This window comes from Eschscholzia californica, unplaced genomic scaffold, assembly GCF_041429995.1.
Source record: "Eschscholzia californica isolate CP2 unplaced genomic scaffold, dmEscCali1.0.p SCAF_5, whole genome shotgun sequence".
Classification (NCBI taxonomy): Eukaryota; Viridiplantae; Streptophyta; class Magnoliopsida; order Ranunculales; family Papaveraceae; genus Eschscholzia; species Eschscholzia californica.
Window position 1 is genome coordinate 6,526,547 of NW_028238472.1, and position 21,516 is coordinate 6,548,062.

The following is a 21,516-nucleotide window of genomic DNA, read 5'->3' on the forward strand; positions in this document are numbered from 1 at the left end:
AATTTACCTGTACAACGTTATAATAAATCATTGATGAGCCCAAATTAATGGTGTGCTCTGTGATTATCCTAACTAAATAAAAGTCTTCTAATTTGTATTGGATTTTACAAAAAATAGAGTTTCGATCTTTCTTTATCACACAACCTAAAATTAAAGTTTAGAAAGATGGATTGATTGAGAAAAATTGTGAAAACAAATACACATTTGAAAGTGGAAGAGATCTAGAGAGTGAGAGAGTTGTGTGTCATAACGTACAAAAGAAAAATTAAAAATATGCTTCTAGTGGGAGTTGAACCCAAGACCTACTTTCTACAATCAAAACAAACTTACCAACTGAGCTAGTATTCATCTAATAATGTAATACTAGTCTTATTTTATTAATACAGTTAACTAGACGAGATAAAGAACTAATGGGCCCCTTGTGGTGGTGGGCCCAGTGCGAGCGCCCTGCCCGCACTGGCCCATCCACGGGCCTGGGAGGTAGGGGTGTGCAAAAATAGACCGAACCAATCAAACCAAACCAATCCAAACCGGTCCAGTCGGTTTTCAAACCAAACCAAACGACGAGTGGTTTGGTACGGTTGTAGATTTCCAAAAACCAATAGGTTTGGTTCGGTAAGTGTAGGTGGTTATAATTTATCAGTCTTGGTCAATTGACAAAGTCAAGGGAAATCGGAGTACACATGACAATAACTGTATTACCTGCAAAACTTCCCAAAAATGATGCAGCCTTCACTACCATTATAAAAAAAATTCTAAAACACATGAAACACATGAAATAGAGGTGGTTATAGTGAATGAACCATCAATGGAGGTGGTTATCATTTTACTGTCACTTAAATGACTAAAACACATGAAATAGAGAAAAATGAACATTTGCCAAGAGCCGAAGAACAAGTGTATCTGAAAAGAAGCCAAAAACTACCCGATGAAAATAGATAATTAAAATAAACCGATTGGGTAGGATGTCGCTGTTCTGTAATGGTGTTTATGCTGATATTTCTGAATCAAATTTGTGCATGCTTTTGTTGGAGTTATGAAAGGTAGAAGTTATTACGATACAGTAGAATTGTTGCTTGTCCTTTCTCTCACTATATTCTTTACGAAGAGCTCACCTGCTCTATATGAGGATCGAACCTGCAATGAAACACTCGGTTTGAGACAAAGCTAACAAACTTCGAAGATCTTATTGAGTATATAAAGTTGCTAGAAATGCAGATTAAAATATGAGTTTTTTCGAATCTAGATTTTCAAAAAGAAAGGAAATGGAAAAAGCTAGACACCTATTCAAAAAGAAAGGAGATGTGAAAATTTGCAAAAATTGTCCGCGTACTTTATGGAGATTAAGTTAATTGAACTATAATTAAATTAAGTTACTAGTGAAATTTTGGATTAGAAGTTTACCAAGGGTCCACTAGCAACATAACGGAAACCGATCGATTCTCCAAATTCTTTCCAGAAAGCGAATTTTTCAGGACTGACGTATTCTTTCACCGTCAAGTGTAATGGAGTTGGCTGCAAAACAAATCCGCCCATTGTCAGTTTCGTTGTGCACAAAGTGTCAAATACTAAGATGACAGCCTGTTAAAAAGTTTGGTTGTTTGACCTGTAAATATTGTCCGAGTGTCAATATATCCACGCCTATGGACCTTAAATCGGTCATGGCTTCCTTTAACTCCTCGTCTGTTTCACCCAAGCCAAGCATTATAGAAGATTTAGTCACCATCCCTTCTTTGCATGTCTTTGCGTGCTTCAGTACGGATAAACTCTGTTCGTACCTGATTTACCAAGTAAAAGCTGAAGTTGGATATTACTGCCTCATCAGTCAAGAAACTGAGCGAAAATTACCCCAAAACCACCTCGTTCAGCTGCTAAACTAGTTGGATTGGACCAGGCCATATTCAAATCTGAAGCCAGTCATGTCAGGCCTTAGATCCAATAGCTAATCCTGTTTTCTGTATCAGCTCAGACCAAAAGGAACCCAACTCCTTTAATGCATAAAAATTTACTAAAATGGAGCAAAACTTGAGAGCCCCACAAACACGCAAGATTATTATTTATTGGTTTAATGGTCATGAAATTCATTTTTGCAATGATTCAAAACTATTCGATTCTGTGATATTATGGATAGGTCACTAATAAGAATAGGCTAGTTTGTCCAACCATTAGCAACAAGTTGGTTAAACACATGAAAAGGCAACCCAGACTCTCAGAGTAGTTGTTGGAGTGGAGAGATTTCTTCACCCATCCAAAGTAGTTGCTTCTGACTTATACTTGAAAGCAGAACAGAAAATTTAAGGATGTCTAACTAGTTTAATGAGTGGATAAATCAGGTAGTGGAAACTAGAAAGATTAAAACAAAAGATAAGTGGATTTGCTACTCACCCAGCCCTAGGGTCTCTGACGATTCGTTGAAGCCGTTTTACAGTTTCAATATTATGAGCAAAAACATCTAATCCTGAGTGGACCAGAGCTGTTACAGCATCTAAGTCGCCTCGAAAATCAGAAGTTAAGCACTCGACCATAATATCAGGCTTCAAGTTCTGCAGTTTGAAATAAAACAAACTTGCTGTTTCACCATGCACACTATTTATCTGAAAGAGATCTACAAAATTTGACAGCATAAATTTACGGAACTCTTTGTTACAGAACTATGTTTACCTTCATAGCTTTGACAGTGAGAGCAAAATGGCCACTTCCACCATCGGGTAGATCATCACGATCAACACTTGTCAAGACAATATAGTCCACACTGTCATATACAATGAACACCGTTAAAGGCTGAAATTTCGCCTCCATATTCGTATCTAATCCAAGCTACAAGAGCCAAACTTTAAGTAATATCACACATCTTCTGGATAAGTGTCGGTGTCCAAAGACTGTGTTAGTGGTGCGAATTCAAGCTTAGTAACTGTCAAGGCCTTTTCACGGAGTTAGTGGAACATTCGTGAATAACAAAGCCCTATCTACCCATTGTGTTTGGCGTGGGTGGCGAAAATTGGGACATTATAACTGTTGGAGTTTGGGTCGTTAAAATTCCAAGGACCAAAAGTTGATCAAATCCGCTACCACTACAAGAATATATAATAGTATTCATATAAATTAAAAGAAATAGAATGATAAAGCGTACCCCCAACTTGCTATAGCCTTAGCAGTATTCTCTGGTTCCAAAGGATCGGGTGGTGCTGGATTTCGGCTAGTTTTTACAGCACAAAATCGACAACCGCGAGTACAAGTATCTCCCAAGACCATTATCGTTGCAGTTGCAATACCATCTCCTCCCCCATTCCAACACTGTCAAGAGAAAACCCACAAACAAGATAATCATTTTCAATCCATTCAAACATCAAACTAAGAAATGTATTTTAGTTCTGCAACCCCATAGCTCCTAATTTAGTAATCACACATTATAGCATCCTGACGGAGCATTGCCGCGTGTAGGTAGAAGGTCCACAGCTCCTGAACTTCTATTTGCCCAAGTTACGCTGAGGGATGAACATCAAGTGCCCTAATCCAAAATTATAGTGTTCACTCACCCCTATATGATATGGATTATGAAGCTTGAGTTCATAGAGTGTTAATTGGGTCTAAACAATGATAAATTTAGAACATAGCATTTTGTTACATGTACAAACAGAATCACAATTAATTGATAAAATCGAAAAGTAAAGAGAGATTTAGAGAAATTTATCAATGCATCAAATGAGAAACACATGAAATTTCTGATTTTTTTTTTCCTTTAGGTTTAAAAAGTTTAGAACTTTACCTCACCAATATTAGGGCACTGAGCTTCTTCACAAACAGTATTAAGTTTCAATCTTGACAATGAATCTTTAACTTCCTGAAATCTCTCTCCTTGGGGTGCTTTCTGTCTTAACCAGTCTGGTTTTTTCACATTTGGATCTCTCCCAGTATAAGGTCCCATTCCACCTGGGTAAGAACCATTTGAAGAAACTCCTCCCCCTTTACTGGATTCAAATAACTGAGAATGTATTGCTGGTGGATGATTAGATGAAGAAGAAGAAGATAGGGATTTCAATTCTGTTCTCTTTGATGAAGATGAATCAACAACTTCAGATCTAATTTTTAGCCATGAGAAGGAATTTAGGGGTTTGGGTTTTGGAGATAAGATTGAAATTGAATGGATTGAAGGTTTTGATATAGATTGATAAACCATTTTTAGTGAAAATTTCGAAGATTTCTAGAGAGAGAAAGTGAGTTAGTATAGAGAGAGAGAGAGATCTATTTTCTCTGTTTATGGAGGGAGGGAGCTGTTGGAATTTGTATTGTAATCTCCGTCACGAAAGTAGCTGGTGGTTCAACGGTCCGTTAAAACCTAACTAGATATATTAACTGATATTTCAGCCCAATGTTTTACTAATTCAGCCCTATCATACTACAACTCACCCTTTCAAGTTTCACAATGGGGTCAACACTCGGTTGTCCAAATTAGCTTAACAATTATAAAATTCAGCCCAATGAACTTATAAAATTGTTTAACACTTTCTAACTTTATAAATTATCATTAGCTTTACAAAATTATTATTCATTTTTTCTTAGAGTTCGGTCGGTTCGGTTTGGGCGGTTTCTAGAAACTCAAGTCGAAGTCAAACCAGGTCGATTTGGGTTGATCGATTTTTCGGCCGAACCGAGTCGAACGGTGATCGGTTCGGCCCAAAAATTGATCGGTGCGGTTCGACTTGATTTGGTTCGACAAATTATTTCGGTTTTTGCTCACCCTAGTTCAAATGGTTGATTGTGTTGACGTAAACTCCAAAAAGTCTGGAGGTTCTAGGTTCAATTCCGATAGGAGGTAGAATCCATGGTTACTGAGTTTGGGTTATTAAAGGCATAAATAATAAGTTTGGGTTATTAAAGGCATAAATAATAAGTGACTCTTTAATTTGTTGTTGGGGGCCTCCTTCATTCGTAGTTTAATTTCGGCGGTTATCGTACTTATCACATCTTGATGATGTATCAATAATGACTAACGTAAATCGTAGTCCTTATTCAAGATAAAACAAGTTTCTGGATGAGAAGTTTTATAGGCGGCTCCAATAAGTGTTAAAGACACCTTCTTCTTGCACAAACTTCTTCTCTAATTTGCTTTGAGGAGGCACCTTTAATCTTTAAATTGGGCGCATTTAGCCTTTAAGAAGAATATATCACAATGTCGGATTCTAGAAACCGACAATGACTTTCATTTGGCTGTGTTTGAATTGGTGAGTGAGTGCTATGTCATATGTATAACCAAAAATGGAGGGGGATTTGAATTAAAAAAAAAATGACAATTGCCTGCAACTATTATATCGTTTAGATATGTGATGATAATGTATTATCTTGACGATTTTAAAACAACAAGAAAAAGTTATGTTGTTTAGGTGTACGTGTATTGATTGATTTGTATCATGAAACGACATTTTAGACTTCAAATAATTTGTATCAAATTTTGTTGACGATGTTATGTCTATGTATAGTTCAATAGAAAACCTATAACACAACACATCCTAAATCTAAAGTTTATAGAGAAAACGACACTTGATCTAAATTTTCTCTTTACTAACTATAGATTTTTGGTCTAATTAATTTGACTGAACTATCATAAAGTTATCCTCGTCCTAAACAAACTCTTTTTGTCTGCAACTCTCTAGGTTGGTAAAAACATTTTTATCGTGCGTTGTGAATGTAGCAAGTTCCAATGAGACGACTCCTTTTATGATGATGGTAGGAACAACTCTCATATTACAAAGATATATTCATTCCAACAAATTCCACAACACAGCAATATAGAAAGCTATATTCGGTAAATATGTATTAAAACTAATCTTCTCAACCCATTTTATTCTTTCATAGAAACAAAACTCTTTAAAAATGTGGAATATTTCTATACTAAGGCGTGTTTTTATGGAAATAAAAATTCCTTACACATACTTTTTTTTTGATGAAATATCCTTACACATACTTTATCTTTTCTTTTTGGCAAAGTTACATCTAGGAATAGTTGTAGTTTTAGCCACAATTTTTGATCATCTGTAAAATTTAACATCTATGTTTGTCTTGTGTTTAAATTCACCCCAAAGCCTTATTGACGTTAATCAAAGTTAACGATCAAAACTTTCTTTTACCCATATTTCAAAGTCGCTCTCTCTATCTTTACCCTATTTCTTACTTGCGAAAAGGTTCGCAAACGGATGACTGGTGCCCATTGCCAACGACTTTCAACATTAAAAGAAAAATTGAACTATTTTTCTTCCTCTCACGACCACCACCACTATTTATCTTTGTTGGCGTGTCTGTCTTGGACACACACACACACACACACACACTTTCTCAACCTCTTTCCCTCTCTCAGCGTGAAGTAACCCCATTAGGTATTTTTTCATAGTGAGAGAGGGAGAGAGTGAGATAGATAAATTAGGAAAAAAACAAAAAAAAAACAATGGTAGTGGTGTTGGTGCGAAGGAGAAAACGTAGTGTCATTTTCTTTTTCTTCTTTTTTTACATTGAAGGTCGACAACGACCACCAACCGTATGTTGATAATCTTTCAGACGAGTAAGAAAGAGGAAAAGGATAGAGAGGAAAGACTTTTGTAATATGATAAAAAGAAACAGAAAAAAAATGTTCTTTATCTTAGACAAACGGAAAGTTAGTTATGGGCCAAAATGAGAATGTTGGACAAATATGGGAGGCGAGGAAAATCTGTTTGGCAAAATCGTAATTTTGGTACTTGCAAATTCAAAGTCATTCGATTCCTCTCCCTATAAAAACAACTTAACCACCATTTACCACCCTATTTCGTTTTCTGTTTCTCATTTTCGTTTTTAGTTATGGGGAGGAAAAGAGAAGTAGGAACCCGATTAGACGAAGAATTAGAAACCCTAGAAATCATCGAGAAGAAGAAAAAGCGGGAAAAGAAAAACTCAAGAAGAAACAGAGATGAAAATGAACTTGTTGAAGAAGAAAATGAAACCCTAGAAATTACAAAACGGAAAGAAAAAGATCCAAAGACGAAGAAGAAGAAGAAGAATAAGACTAAAATTAGTAAAGGAACGAATGAAGATGAAGTAGAGAGAGTAAATACAGAAGTAGAAGAAGCATTAGAGAAGAGAGAGATTGAAACTGTGAGTAAAACAGTTGTTGTTTCTGGAAACAATACTGAGGATTTGAAATACAAAGCTTTGAGTTCTTTTACAGAGATAGATCTTCCTAATGAAGTACTTGAATGTTGTAAGGGTTTTAGTAAACCTTCTCCAATTCAAGCTCATGCTTGGCCTTTCTTGTTGGATGGTCGAGATCTAATAGGGATTGCTGCTACTGGTTCAGGTGATTTTTTTACTATTCATTTTATTTGTTATTTGATAGAAATTTGAATGTTATAAATGAATATGAATCATGTCTGGGAAAAAAAATTGTAGCTTTGAGGAATTTTGGGTAACTTCTTCTTCAAATGAATCTAATGAAATGAAATTTTTGTATACCAATCATCCTAAGTATGTCTGCTATATTGGTATGATCTTTACAATCTGTGGGTTCTGTTAATAGCATGAGTTTGTGTTCTTTGCGCGATTGTGCGCCATTATTGATGTGGCGCACAAAATTAAATTTGATTTCATTATTGTTGTGGAACCCTAAAACAATGAAGAGTTTTATTGGTAATTTGGTATTGAGAGAATAGACTTTCCTATAGACAATAAATGATAAGAAGGGGTATTACGGGAACTGGATGTTTTGATGCAATCTTCCTTTTTCTCGGTAACTACTAGTACTTGTTTTATATCAATGATATTCGGGTTATGCTAAATATGCAATTCCTTTAGGTGATGAATGTGTAGATAGAAAATGAGTTGCACAATTTTAGTTTGAAAGACCATGAAGTCATCGTGGGTTACAATTTAATTTTGAAACAAACAGTCTCAGAATTAAAAATTCTAACATAATTTCTTTTTCCTGAAAATAATATCAGCTTTTTCTGTAGTTTTACTATACTCTAGTTTCAATAGAATATGTCTTCTGCTTCTTATATTATTGTTGAAGGGCTCAATTATTTATTTTTATAATTCCTATTTTGTATCCAACTTCATTCTGTATTTGACTTCATTGTTTAACTTGTTTTCTGATCAGGCAAAACTTTGGCGTTCGGAATTCCAGCTCTCATGCATATTTTGCAGAAGAGGAAAAATAGAACGTCAAAGAATCCTCTTTGTCTTGTACTCTCACCAACAAGGGAGTTAGCTCAACAAGTATGTATTATTATGTTTTTCATTTTTATATATCATTTGCTTTGTTGTAATTTACTGTTGCTCCAGTTCTCAACAGGGACTAAATCAAAATTTGTTATCTTTATTGCTTATCTAAATATATTTGGACTCCCTATTTAGTATTTACTGATTCACACTAAGATTGATCTGTTTGAGCTCAACTACAGTTTTATCGTCTGACGCTGCAGCACTGTAGTATCTTTTGGAAGTTGTAGGCAGGTCCTTAGCCCTCACATATCTATTGCTTGCAGATTGCAGATGTTCTCTGCGAAGCTGGGAAGTCATGTGGTGCAAAATCAGTTTGTTTGTATGGAGGAGCTTCCAAAGGACCTCAAATATCTGCACTCAAGTCGGGAGTTGTATGCTAGTTTTGCTCTCTATTCTTGTTTTTTTGGCTTATAAGTAAGGCATGTTATTCTGACAAGTGATCTTTCTTTTCTGAACATCAGAATATTGTAATTGCGACTCCTGGTCGGTTGAAGGATCTTATTGAATCAGGTTTTTGCTGTCTAAAGGAGGTATCATTTGTGGTGAGTCTTGTTGGGCCTGAAAACAATAATTAGTTCCTCATACTGATACTGTGTTCTTTGTTTGTGTATGTTTAGTTGTTACCTTAGGAGCTCTCAAATTGTATCTTCTATTAACTTTGTAAAAGTCTTGAGCTTAAAGATCAGGTTGCCCTTAATGAAGCAACCATTTTCAGTTGTCTGACAGTACACTGGACTTCTGTTGTCAACCGAAAGTGGAATAGTGTTGGTGTTTTCTTGTCATCATAGCGAAGAACAGCCAACCTATCCCAATTTTCAGTATAGCATGTGATTCTCGTGTCTTATTAACCTATGACCAGTTTTTGCTATATGTTTTTGTTTTTGATCTGCTTGGAGCGTCGAAGGTTTTCCGTATAATGTGAATTACTACGATTTTTGGCTGAAAATGCCGATGAAGTTACTTTTCATGTTGTTCCAATTACTCCCTAAATACATTGTTTCTGTTAAATTATTCCTAATGAACTTCCATTTTGTAGTACTCAAAATACGAAGAGTCCAATTGACAAGTAAACATGGTTGTGTTATTTTCTGATCAACTATAAATCTCCTATATATAGGTTCTCGATGAAGCAGATCGAATGCTTGATATGGGTTTTGAACCAGAAGTTCGGGCCATATTGAGCCAAACATGCTCAGGTATGTGTAAACACACACACACAGACTCCTATCTCTCTCTCTCTGCATATTCTAGTTGTTTGATGCTACCCAACTTATGCAGCACGACAGATGGTAATGTTCAGTGCAACATGGCCTCTTTCTGTACATCAACTGGCTCAAGAATTTATGGATCCCAATCCCGTAAAGGTGTGAATCTAATAATATATATATTGGTTTTATCTTTCTTCTGTCACCCTGCATATTTCTAATTAAACTTTTGGTTTCCTTTTAGGTGGTCGTGGGTTCAGAAGACTTGGCTGCAAACCATGATGTCATGCAGATTGTAGAGGTTTGTTGAAAGATTAGACGATACCTAAACTAGCTACTATCTTATTTGTTATATTTGAGTTCTTAGGAGCCTACTTTTCACTTGTAGGTTCTGGATGATAAAGCACGCGATGCACGACTGCTAACCTTGCTAGAGAAGTACCACAAGTCAAAAAGGTATTTCTTGCTGTTTTGAAACTGTTTAATGCTGGATATAAAAAATCAAAAAGTCAAATTCTTGATTCTCATATTCTTAAGCTAAGGAAAGCTGATTTTTAAAAGTAACCCTTTCTTTTTGAACTCGGCTTAGTGTAAATAGTGAGTAAAAGTGATTCAACTTTACTCAGCTCTTGTAGATGCTCGTGTGCTTTATTCTACTAATACATACACTATATTGTAACAGTAACAGAGTATTGGTATTTGTTCTGTACAAGAAGGAAGCAAGTCGTGTTGAAGATATGCTCCATCATAAGTAATTTCCTTAAGCTTAACCCTCAAAATTTTATTCATATTATTCCCTGTTCATGGCATTTCTCTAAGTGTTATCTGTGATATGAAATGAGTTTCAGTTATAGCTGGTATAGATACTGTAATGTGTTCCTGTGTATAATTTATATAACATGGATCAGCAAATTTAGCCATCCAGATTTTTTCTGTTTCCGTGGGGGTTCACATTCACAGTGCGTGCAGGAGAGATTAAGGATCTGGTGCTAAACTTTAGTTGAAACTCTTTGAATTATAAGTTGGACGACTGTTGTGTCTTTCCTTCTTTCTTCTCTTATGTGTAGCTTCTTAATTAAGAACAATAAGGAATGTTTTATAGGTATCAAGTAAATATATAGAAAAAGAGTGTCAATGCAGAAGTAGAAGAATTAGGTCGCCTGTGTGAAAAGGGAGGTAGTGTGAAAGCACCAGAGCCACCCCTGATCGAATACGTGTAGAATATATTGATACTTAAGATATTCTTTTTCTGGATTATAGGGGTTGGAAGGTTGTTTCTGTACATGGAGATAAAGCTCAAAGTGCTCGTACAAAAGCACTTGCATTATTTAAGGACGGTATATGTCCTTTAATGGTAAGCTGTCATTCTAAACTTACTCCCTTCGGCTCATAGAATTTCTTAAGAAAATGATAAAAACACATTTTTTTTGCTTAGGTACTTCTATGCTGTACCCCTAAACACATTAATAATTTAAGGCTGCCCTTATATTTCATTTTGTTTCATAAATGGTCCCAGCTTCACCACAGAATATGAGGTGGTTTCTTCAGATCACAGAAATTTGGGTTCAGATTCTGATACCATTAATAATGAAGTCCAGCATCGAGACATTCAAAATATGCTCTTCATACGTCATCGTCTTTAGAAATTTAAGATAGTACAGTTATAGTCTAATATGTCGTTCCATGGTACAATGAAGTACACCACTTGACGGTGTCTTGTTCGTACTACCAACTATTTTTTCATGTCTACCTATTCTGAGTCTGACCACTTGACCTACTTACTACTTTTTATCCAACAAGGAATGAATTATATAAAACAAAAAAACAGCAGAAAGTTTAAAACTGGGTATGTTTAAAAAAACATGACGCTCAGACCACAACCCCACTTACAAGATGTTACCAAAGACGTTTACGATTGTTGATCATTTGGAACCATCGATACTCTTTACAAAAAAAGCAACCAGCGAAGAGTTAGTCACAAATTACTAATTACTATTTTCTCGTGAGATCCACGTACAACAGAATTTCCTTTACAATTTGGTGTTGTCAATTATGAAAGCAATTCTGTTTTTGGCGTTCTTGGTGATACACCTCTACAAATAATATGAATGATAATGAATTTTTGCAGATAGCCACTGATGTTGCGGCTCGAGGATTGGATATTCCTGATGTTGAAGTGGTAATCAACTATAGTTTCCCTCTTACAACTGAAGATTACGTTCATAGGATAGGGAGGACTGGACGAGCTGGTAAGAAAGGCATTGCTCATACTTTCTTCATGCCGATAAATAAGGTACCCATTTCATGCCTGTAGAGCCAAAATTATCATTGCGCCCATTCCGTCTATTCTTTAATGTCAAACTTCTAATGTTCATCACATTAGGGCTTATCCGGGGAGCTGGTAAATGTTCTAAGAGAAGCCGGACAGATTGTGCCCGTGTCCCTTATGAAATTCGGCACTCACGTGAAGAAAAAGGTGTCTCTCTCTCTCATGATTCAAATTCATTATTACATTTTTCTGTTTCTACTTGGCAACTCCCAATCAGATTGCAACACAAGCGATCCAGATTGTTAGTTGAATCATTTGTATGCCGAATCACACAATCTTCAATGCTAGTTAATATAGTAAATACTGAATTGAAAGATGTAGTTGATTGTAAATGTCTTATCGTTACTCGATCAAGAACATAGAGGGGTTTAAGTCTGTCTAGGGGTAGAAAGATCGTGGAAGCCTAATACTCGTCCTGTTCACACGAGTCCATTGGAGCCCATGGACGCCGTAGCCCAAGTACACTTTGTACTTGCCTGACCCAGTAGAATTAAAGGGCCAGACTAGGGTATCAAAGCTTTACTACCAGTGAGCCCGGCATGACCAAACTCCACCATTGGGTCTGTCACAACATGTGGCCTCTCTCAACTCACAATGAGGAAGGCTTGAATTTGCAAATTCTAAATCATAGAAAATTTGTATCGCAACATCACTAAGTTATTTGTGTATTTATTGCAGGAATCCAAAGTCTATGGATCTCACTTCAAAGAAATTACTGCTGATGCACCAAAAGCTACAAAGATCACGTTCGATAGTTCCGATGATGATGATGATGATTTGTTAGTGGATACACAGCCACCAAAACTACACAATAATTTCTTATTCTTGGACCAAGATTAACAAACATGAGTTTCAGATGATGTTACCCATTCTTTGTATGGTACAATCTTAAATCTGCTGTCTTTGTGTAAACCGACACATCTTTATATAATGAAAATACATTATAATGTTTAAATCAAGTTTCTATAAAATTGCAGTTAAAGCCGGTTCAGTATTTAAAGAGTGCTGATTTTTTTGTCATGTACATCAAAAGAGGAATTCTTGTGCCTAAAGTACCACCAATTTTGAGAATTCATCTATTTCATTTGGTGAGACCAAATTGTGAAAACTATGGACTATCAAACACTGTGTCCTCCTGACAATTCTTAACTTAAACACCATTGTTGTGTGCAAGTTTCTCTGAAAAGACCAGTATTGTTTTCAAGTTTTCAGATACTTCAAGTATGGACCATCAAATAGTAGACTATGGAGATGGACTGTCACACACTGTGTCCTCCTGACAATTCTCCCTACCTTTTCTGATGCAGCCCAAAATAGTGGCTCAGTGGGCCTAAGGGCAACTCCAATGTGGGGCTCGGGCTCCCAATTTTGGGAGCCCCTGAATTTTGGGAGCCCCGGGGCTTAGAGCAACTCCAATGTTGGGCTCCCAAATCTAAATTTTGTACATGTGTGGTGTAAGTGTGTGAGGTTTGTGTTTTAATTTTCACCCATTAAATTTTGGCTCTAATATTTGAAATTTCAAATTTTACCAATGAAGTGTGTTAAGAAAAAATCAAAGAAATTCTATTTAAAAAAAAATAGAATAAAAAATGATTTACATTTAAAAATTACACCAAAAAAATTAAACAAAATAATAACAAAAAAAAAAAAAAAAAAAAAAAATTATACATGGGGTGGGGGGACCCACCCCAATTCAACTGTTGGGAGTCCCCAACTAGGATATAATTTGGGGCTGGGAGCATGGGGCTCCCGGGTTGGAGGGCTAGGGCTAGGGCTGGGGCTCCCAAAATTTGAATTGGGAGCCCCAGCCCCCCCCCCCCCCCCCCCCCCCCCCCCCAACATTGGACATGCTCTAACAACCCCGAGGGAAGCCCACTCTGCTAGCCCTATATATTAGGTATTTTATCTATTTTAGAATGTCCACACTTTTACATTAAAATGACAATTTTATCCTTTTATATTAGTAAAATCTCTTTTTTATTTATACGTTGTCATTTTGAAAATATAAAGGTAAAAGTGTAATTTCACCTGTATAAGGATGAAAATGTAATTTTGACAACATAAAAGTGAAAATGTCATTTTTGACTACATAAAGAGTGAATAAAAATTCTTAATTAAATATTATATTCGTAGAAGTTAGTTGTCAACTAAATAACAGAGTTCATAATTCCGCAGAATAATAAACGACTACCAAACGAAAGAACTCTTATTTCCATGTAATAAATTCCGTGGAAGACCTTCCATGAAATTCTTTTATTTCCACGGAATTATTTCCCTGATATCAAACACAACCTCAGAGAATTTATCCCGCGACATTGTTCTTTATGTCCCAAAGCGGCGCCCCATTAATAAAGTAACTAACAATTAACGACCAAAATACCACTCAAAATAAGAACACCCAAATTTTATCTTCCCACGCAATGGCTCTCTAGTTATTTCAAACCTCCTCCTTCTTCTTCCACCTTAGACCCCTAATTCTAAACCCTAGAAAATAAAATGAATTCCATCAAAACCTCTTTCCTCTCTACCACAACAAATTTCTCTCCTTCCCACCAAAATCACTCATCTCATAAACCTCACAAAAACCCTAGAATCAAAATTGTTAGCTCAATCACACCAGACCCATGGACTCTCAGTGATGGAAACAAAGATAAATCAAAACCCTATAAGAAAAACCTAAAAAGACCTTTATCTGATGATGATGCACGTAGAATAATCAAAGCAAAAGCTCAATACCTTAGTGTATTAAGGAGAAATCAAGGTTCACAAGCTCAAACCCCTAAATGGATTAAGAGAACTCCTGAACAAATGGTTCAGTATTTGCAAGATGATAGAGATGGACATATTTATGGGAAACATGTTGTAGCAGCAATACGAATTGTTCGAAATTTATCAACTAGGGCTGAAGGGTCTTATAATATGAGAGAAGTTATGAGTTCTTTTGTTACTAAATTGACATTTAGAGAGATGTGTGTTGTTTTGAAGGAGCAGAAAGGGTGGAGACAAGTTAGGGATTTCTTTGATTGGATGAAGTTACAGGTAAATTTTGATTCTTTTTGAAGTTTGGGTTTTCATTTTTATGCATTGGTTCTGTTTTATTTGTTCCAAATTCACGAGAATATGATAAAATAAATCATGTATTAGTATTACATTGATTCTTCAAAGCTGATTTTTTGTCTGGTGAGAGAAATTTCAACCCTCAAAATTTGATTTTTATAGTTCCTTTTGTGATTTTCTTTACCGTCAACGAGAATGGCTAAGAAGTAGAAGAGTGTATTGTGTATATGCTCATATTATTTGGTGATTGAAGAAAAATGACTTAATTCGTTCTGTTATCATATCTATGAACATGGCAGTTTTGCTATCGACCGAGTGTAATCGTCTACACCATTGTTTTGCGTATATATGGCCAAGTTGGAAAGATCAGGCTTGCTGAAGAAACCTTCTTAGAAATGCTTGAAGCAGGTTGTGAAGCAGATGAAGTGGCATGTGGGACCATGCTTTGTGCGTATGCTAGATGGGGACGCCATAAAGCTATGTTGTCTTTCTATTCGGCTGTTCAAGAGCGAGGTATCGTTCCTTCTATCGCAGTTTTCAATTTCATGGTTTCATCTTTGCAGAAGAAATCACTACACAGAGAGGTTATTTATATGTGGGGTGAGATTGTGGAAAGAAATGTGAATCCCAATCATTTCACCTATACGATTGTTATTTGCTCATATACAAAAGAAGGACTTTTGGAAGAGGCCTTCGAAATATTCAATGAAATGAAGAAATTAGGGTTTACTCCAGAGGAGGTTACTTATAGCCTCCTCATAAGCTTAAGCTCCAAAAATGGTAAGCAAGATGAAGCATTGAATCTTTACGATGAAATGAGGTCGTTGAGAATAATTCCTAGTAACTATACTTGTGCTTCACTTCTAACTCTATATTACAAAAATGGCGACTACTCGAAAGCCCTTACCCTATTTTCAGAGATGACAAAAAATAAAATTGTAGCGGATGAAGTTATCTATGGTTTACTGATCAGAATCTATGGAAAGCTTGGTCTTTATGATGATTCCCAGAGAACTTTTGAAGAGATTGAACAGTTAGGCATTCTTACTGACGAGAAAACCTATGTGTCTATGGCACAAGTACATATGAATGCTGGAAATTATGAGAAAGCTTTAAATGTTTTAGAACTCATGAAGTCTAGGAACATTTTGTTTTCAAGATTTGCATATATAGTCTTAGTTCAGTGTTATGCCATGACGGAAGACGTCAGGTCTGCTGAAGTTATGTTTCAGGCTTTATTCAAGACTGGACTTCCAGATTCAAATTCCTGTAAGGACATGCTTAGTCTTTATATGAGATTGGATCTTCTTGAGAGAGCCAAGGCGTTTATTGCCCAGTTAAGGAAAGATCAAGTACAATTTGATGAGGACCTCTATAAGATGGTTATGAAGGTATACTGCAAATATGGAATGGTAAAAGATGCGAAACAATTAACAGAAGAGATGAGACAAAGTGCATTTGTGAAAGATAGCAAGTTCTCACAGACATTTTTCATGATTATGTGTGGAGAATCCATGAGCCTTCAGAAATCCGAGAACAGTTTGGTTGTATTAGATTATCCAGATAGTATCGCGCTTGGGTTATTGTTTAGTTTATATTTTGTAGACGGTGATGCTGTTAAGACCGAACAAGTTCTGAAGGTTTTGCTTCAAACAACTGGTGGCTTATCCGTAGTTAGCCAACTTATAAGCAAATCAGTCAGGGAAGGTAAGCAGATTATTGTTTCTACTTATTAGCTCTTGCTCAACTTATTCATCAGATATGTAACATGGTACTCCGTGTTAATATTTATTCCTTTCTCGAATATTTGGATTCTCCAGTCAGTTCGGTGGGTATAGTATGAGATTTTAATCCTTAAATTTTGACTGAATTTGCACATACATCACTGTAGGTAAACATCTTATGTACCTATATAAGGTGACAATATTTGATCCAAAAATAAAACAAATTTAGTAAATGAACTAATAGGTAAATCAAGAAATTTCTGTGCAGTCTGTTTCCCGTTCCAGCCTTCTTCACTCACAGTATACCATATTTCTTACTAGAATCCAAGTTACATAATTTATCTCTGATTGCTTTTCTGTTGATGTATGAAAGTGATATAAGCAACTCTTTGTGTGTCTATCTTTGTGGCTCACAATAATTTTCTTTTAAAGGTAATACCTCTAGAGTGGAGTCTCTATACAATCAAGTATTAAAGCTAGGTTATATACCTGAGGATGCAGCAATTGCTTCCATGATTAATTTGTATGGAAGACTTCAACAACTGGACCGAGTCCAAGAAGTATATGCGGCTTGTGCAAAGTCCTCTGCCTCTATGAAACGTATATATAGCTCTATGATCGATGCATATGCCAAGAGTGGTAATGTGGAACAATTAAAGTGGCTTTATGATGAGATAGTCGAGAAAGGGCACGATTCGAATGCCGTTATGATCAGTATGATCGTGAATGCTCTGACTAGTTACGGTATGTGGCATCTTAGAGTACGACTAAAGATAAAATTAAGTCTGATTTTTCTGTTATACTTTTTGAGCATTAAGCTTCAGCTGTGAATTACATTTTCTAGATATTTTGCTGTTAGTTTCCTAAGATGTTTCATAAGTTTTAACGATTCAAGTATTCAACACCCAGTTTATGTGAGTCTCGAGTTGTTACTGTATTATTTTCAGTCTTCTCGAGACTATAACCTTTGCTTTGGTTACTGCATGTTTTTGTGAGAATAGTCCAACGTGGCCAGGATAAGTCTCGTGACCAGAGTATGTAAGATATAGGACCTCTCCAATTGCCAACTGGTTTGCGCCTTTGCGGTTCGAAGCCTGCAAAACCTAATATGGTACCAGAGCTAAGCCTACATGTGATACGCCTGACGGTCACACGTGATCCACATTTCCCATTCAAAAGACACATGTTAGGCTCAAAAACACCAACTCAAAGATCTAGGGCCCAGTGAAGTGTAATTGCAGGCTGTAAGATCTAGGGTCTCTCAAATATATTTCCAACTGGCTTTGACTTAAAAGCTTGCCAATACTTAAGATATTACATATTTCTTGTCCCTTTAGACTACTAATTGTGACTGTTGTTGGACTTCAGGCAAACATCAAGTAGCAGATAGCATCATCAACAAAAGTTTTCAAGAAGAGGAAGAGCTTGATACTGTGGCCTACAATACATTTATCAAAGCCATGCTTGAAGCAGGTCAGTTGACCATCCGTCCTTCCAAATTGAAGTTGCAAACTAGAGCTTGAAATAACATTTTTGATGCATTATATCTTGCAGGTAAGTTGCATTTTGCGACCAATATCTATGATCGTATGCTTTCTTCAGGTGTTCATCCATCAATTCAGACAGTCAACACCATGATTAGGTAAAAGTCATATAGTTGAGATATACTTGAGTATTTCATTGAGTCCAAAAGAAAGAGATTGTTTTCATTGTTAATGAAGTTATTGAATCTTGTCTCCTTTATGATGCAGCGTTTACGGCAGAGGTAGAAAGTTGGATAAGGCAATTGAGATATTTAAAATGGCAAGGGACTTGAATATCTCCTTGGATGAAAAGGCATATACTAATATGATTAGCTATTATGGGAAGGCTGGTAATAATCCTTCGAAATTTGAAAGATTGATCCTTCCTATGCCATAACATTTATCTCTGACACATTCTGGAAAGTCAAACTTGTCTCTAGATCCGTCCCCATACTTTTAGGCTGCAAAAATTGTCCGAAACCATGATCTTACTTGTATATCTTTTGAAACACTAGACTCTAGTTTGGCACGCTGAACATTTCAACAAAAACTAGACTCTAGTTTTTATTAATATATTATATTCTTCACTGGATCAATAGAATTAATCACTTACTACATCCTCTAATCGAATAGTTCTATTCTATTCCTTTGCAGGTAAGTATCAAGAGGCTCATAATTTGTTCAACCAAATGCAGGGTGAAGGGATACAACCTGGAAAGGTGAACTTTTTTTTTTCCTTTTCGAGTTATAAAGACCTTGTTATGTAATGAAAGAAAGAGATCCTCGTCGTATTTATGTAAAGGCATGGTTTTGATGGGAATGGGCCACAAACCCCGAAATCACTGATGACGAACACTGAATTGTATGCTCTTAGCATGCCGTGGTGGGTCCGTCCCCGTCAAACCAGCCACTTTGCGTATCCTGCATGTTGAAATTTCATGACTAACTGTTAGGATCCAATGATCAAACAATTTTTTCCTATCCAAATTCAGGTTAGCTACAATGTAATGATCAATATACATGCTACTGCGGGTCTAGACGATGAAGCCGAAAAGCTTTTCCAAGCTATGCAGATAAATGGATGTTCGCCCGATTCCTTCACCTATCTAGCCCTTATCCGAGCTTACACTGAGAGTGAAAAATACTTGAAAGCTGAGGTAGTAATCGATGAAATGCGGAAAACAGGAACTACCCCTTCCTGTGCTCATTATAACCATATATTGTTTGCTTTTGCTAAAGTGGGATTAATTGGTGATGCTGAAAGAGTCTATAAAGAACTCATGAGAGCGGGCCAGAGCCCTGATGTAGCTTGTCAAAGGACCATGATGAGGGGCTATATGGACTATGGATATATCGAAGAAGGAATCTCATTTTTCGAACGGATCAGGAAGTTTGTCGAACCAGATAGATTTATTCTGAGTTCTGCTGTCCATCTTTACAAGTTTGCAGGCAATGCGATCAAAGCTGGGGAAGTTCTTGATTCCATGAATCAGTTAGGGGTCTCATTTCTGGAAAAGTTAGAGGTTGGATCCAAGATGAAAGCAACCTTAGATGTTGAGACGGTATGTGAATAGGTTTTCGAGAAGAATGGCAAGTTAAAAGGTTGCTCTGAACATTGGTTCCAGTCTATCCTTCTCGTCTCCCACTTCACATATTTGAGGGAAATAACAATAGGTAGGAATGAGAATGATAACAACGAGAAGTAGCAAAGATGGTTCGTTTGGAAACTAACCCATTTTCTTGTCACTGACAATCTTATCTCATCTCAACTAGACTGCGTCATCACAATCCATATATATGTGTGTGTATGTATATTTCATCGAAGCTGTATAGATGAGTTAGAATGATCAGCCCTAATAGTGGAGCTTCTGAAATGGGTATGGCGGATATGATATGCCGATTGACAGATCGAGGTGCACTACACGAAAAGGCTCATCTTCACAGGTAGCATTTTCTGTTGATCTTTTTCTCTGTTGGAATAAGCGAAAAATTGTCAAACAATTTGTTATCTTAACAAAATCAAAACTTGTATAACTTGCTTTTCATCAGGTCTATACTTCATATTGTGGGTGGCTATTAGCCTATTATCAACAGTGCTCAGGAGTGAGGACAGGGAAATGAAGAACTAAGATTGAAGTTCATGTAATTATTTTCATTCAACTTTCACTTTCTGAAGTACTAGTATTTGACTGCGTATAAACCAATAACTAACCAAATCATGGTCTTTCACTCTTATTGATCTTGAGTATCTTCTTTCATTCTGCTTCACACTGACTATGATGCTTATTAAGTTTATGCATATTACTTTATTAGTTGTGAAAGAAATAGATGATAATGAATAAAAAGCTGTGCTAATTTCCTCCACAATGAAAATAGGGCAATCGTCTAAATGAAGTATTTTCATAGTAGACTACATGAATGAAGTGAAGGCAGGATACATCAATGAAGTGAAAGGCAGGATCGTTGCTTGCGAAGGAGGTAACTTTTAACTAGTAGTAGTAGTGGTAGTACTAAACTGTATTCTTGTACATTTTTGCACTCTATGCCTCAAAAACGGGAACACAAAACTGTTGATTTTACTTGATCATATTTGACATCTGAAGGATCCAAATTCCATTTGAGTTCAAATGTATTCTCTTGTGTATCTTATTCTTAAGTCGGCTTATTTTCTTCTTTGCGCAGATAACGAACCCGCTTTAATTTGGGTTTCAAATTCAAGTTGAGTTCATACGCCTTGATCTGAACAATCCAAAAGTCTGCAAGTCTTTTGTAAACATCCCATATCATGTCAAAAGCATGTCCTTGATCGGGTTGACAGCTTGGGAACCACATGTGTCAGAGGTGTGCCAGAGTTGGGCACGTGGTAGAGGCACGCCCGACACGAGTCGCCTGATAGAGGGTCATCCACTTGAGTGAGAAAGTTCTGTTGGAATGAATATTTCTGTTTGCTAACTTCTTTTTTATTGTGGTAATCTGAACCAGTTTGTGTATCTCAATGAGGCAAATTGGATGAAACCTCCTTAGGTTTAACTCTGGGCCTGATTTTTTTTTTTACTCCAAATAAGATCGTTCTCATAAGTTAAATCGTTCACGCTGAACAATTCAAAAAAAAAGAAATTCACCGGTCTTTATTCTCGAAGATTTTTTGAATGCTTCAAAGCCTCGGCTTTCGAAAAGCTAAAAAATTAAGAAGCTCCCTGAGATCGACTAGTTTTGTTTGGAGCCTTTGGTGGGCTCTTAGATAGCTTTAAATTTGATCCAGAACCTCTTCAAGCCAGCCACACTTGAGAGAAAGGAAACATAACATGTGAAGGGTAGTTGGGTTGACCTAGGCAAGTGGACCCATTTGACTCAGCAATTTGAAAAGTTATGAAATTGTGGAATTATATAGTCGGCTAATAGAAAGACAGACTATTATTTTATGGCTTTGT

The 21,516-nt window shown here is 36.3% G+C and overlaps 3 protein-coding genes across 6 annotated transcripts; 2 read left to right on the plus strand and 1 right to left on the minus strand.

The window, feature by feature from the left end:
* Positions 1-711: 711 nt before the first annotated feature.
* Positions 712-4,320, minus strand: LOC147536629 (lipoyl synthase, chloroplastic-like). The gene is made up of 7 exons (XM_086641753.1): positions 3,767-4,320; positions 3,131-3,294; positions 2,662-2,752; positions 2,386-2,543; positions 1,607-1,778; positions 1,405-1,515; positions 712-1,137 (listed from the first exon to the last, which is right to left on the minus strand). The coding sequence occupies exons 1-7, from the start codon at positions 4,175-4,177 to the stop codon at positions 1,054-1,056; spliced, it is 1,191 nt and encodes a 396-aa protein (XP_086497879.1). The 5' UTR covers positions 4,178-4,320; the 3' UTR covers positions 712-1,053.
* A 2,335-nt stretch (positions 4,321-6,655) lies between these two features.
* Positions 6,656-12,736, plus strand: LOC147536630 (DEAD-box ATP-dependent RNA helicase 5-like). Its single transcript, XM_086641755.1, has 13 exons — positions 6,656-7,324; positions 8,123-8,241; positions 8,511-8,618; positions 8,709-8,789; positions 9,365-9,443; positions 9,526-9,611; positions 9,697-9,753; positions 9,841-9,908; positions 10,135-10,203; positions 10,713-10,806; positions 11,581-11,745; positions 11,836-11,928; positions 12,460-12,736. Exons 1-13 carry the CDS (start codon positions 6,829-6,831, stop codon positions 12,619-12,621), a joined length of 1,677 nt encoding a protein of 558 aa, XP_086497881.1. The 5' UTR covers positions 6,656-6,828; the 3' UTR covers positions 12,622-12,736.
* A 1,392-nt stretch (positions 12,737-14,128) lies between these two features.
* On the plus strand, positions 14,129-21,169 carry EMB976 (Tetratricopeptide repeat (TPR)-like superfamily protein). Of its 4 annotated transcripts, none has more exons than XM_086638913.1 (11): positions 14,129-14,820; positions 15,138-16,545; positions 16,995-17,306; positions 17,931-18,035; positions 18,117-18,204; positions 18,314-18,435; positions 18,740-18,804; positions 19,078-20,029; positions 20,135-20,227; positions 20,462-20,563; positions 20,768-21,169. In XM_086638913.1, exons 1-8 carry the CDS (start codon positions 14,278-14,280, stop codon positions 19,657-19,659), a joined length of 3,225 nt encoding a protein of 1,074 aa, XP_086495039.1. In that variant the 5' UTR covers positions 14,129-14,277; the 3' UTR covers positions 19,660-20,029; positions 20,135-20,227; positions 20,462-20,563; positions 20,768-21,169. The 4 variants fall into 4 exon arrangements, with proteins under 4 accessions (XP_086495039.1, XP_086495040.1, XP_086495043.1 ...); XM_086638914.1 differs by having other exon boundaries at positions 14,157-14,820; positions 20,135-20,266; positions 20,481-20,563; XM_086638917.1 differs by having other exon boundaries at positions 14,160-14,820; positions 15,247-16,545; positions 20,135-20,266; positions 20,481-20,563.
* Positions 21,170-21,516: the final 347 nt, after the last annotated feature.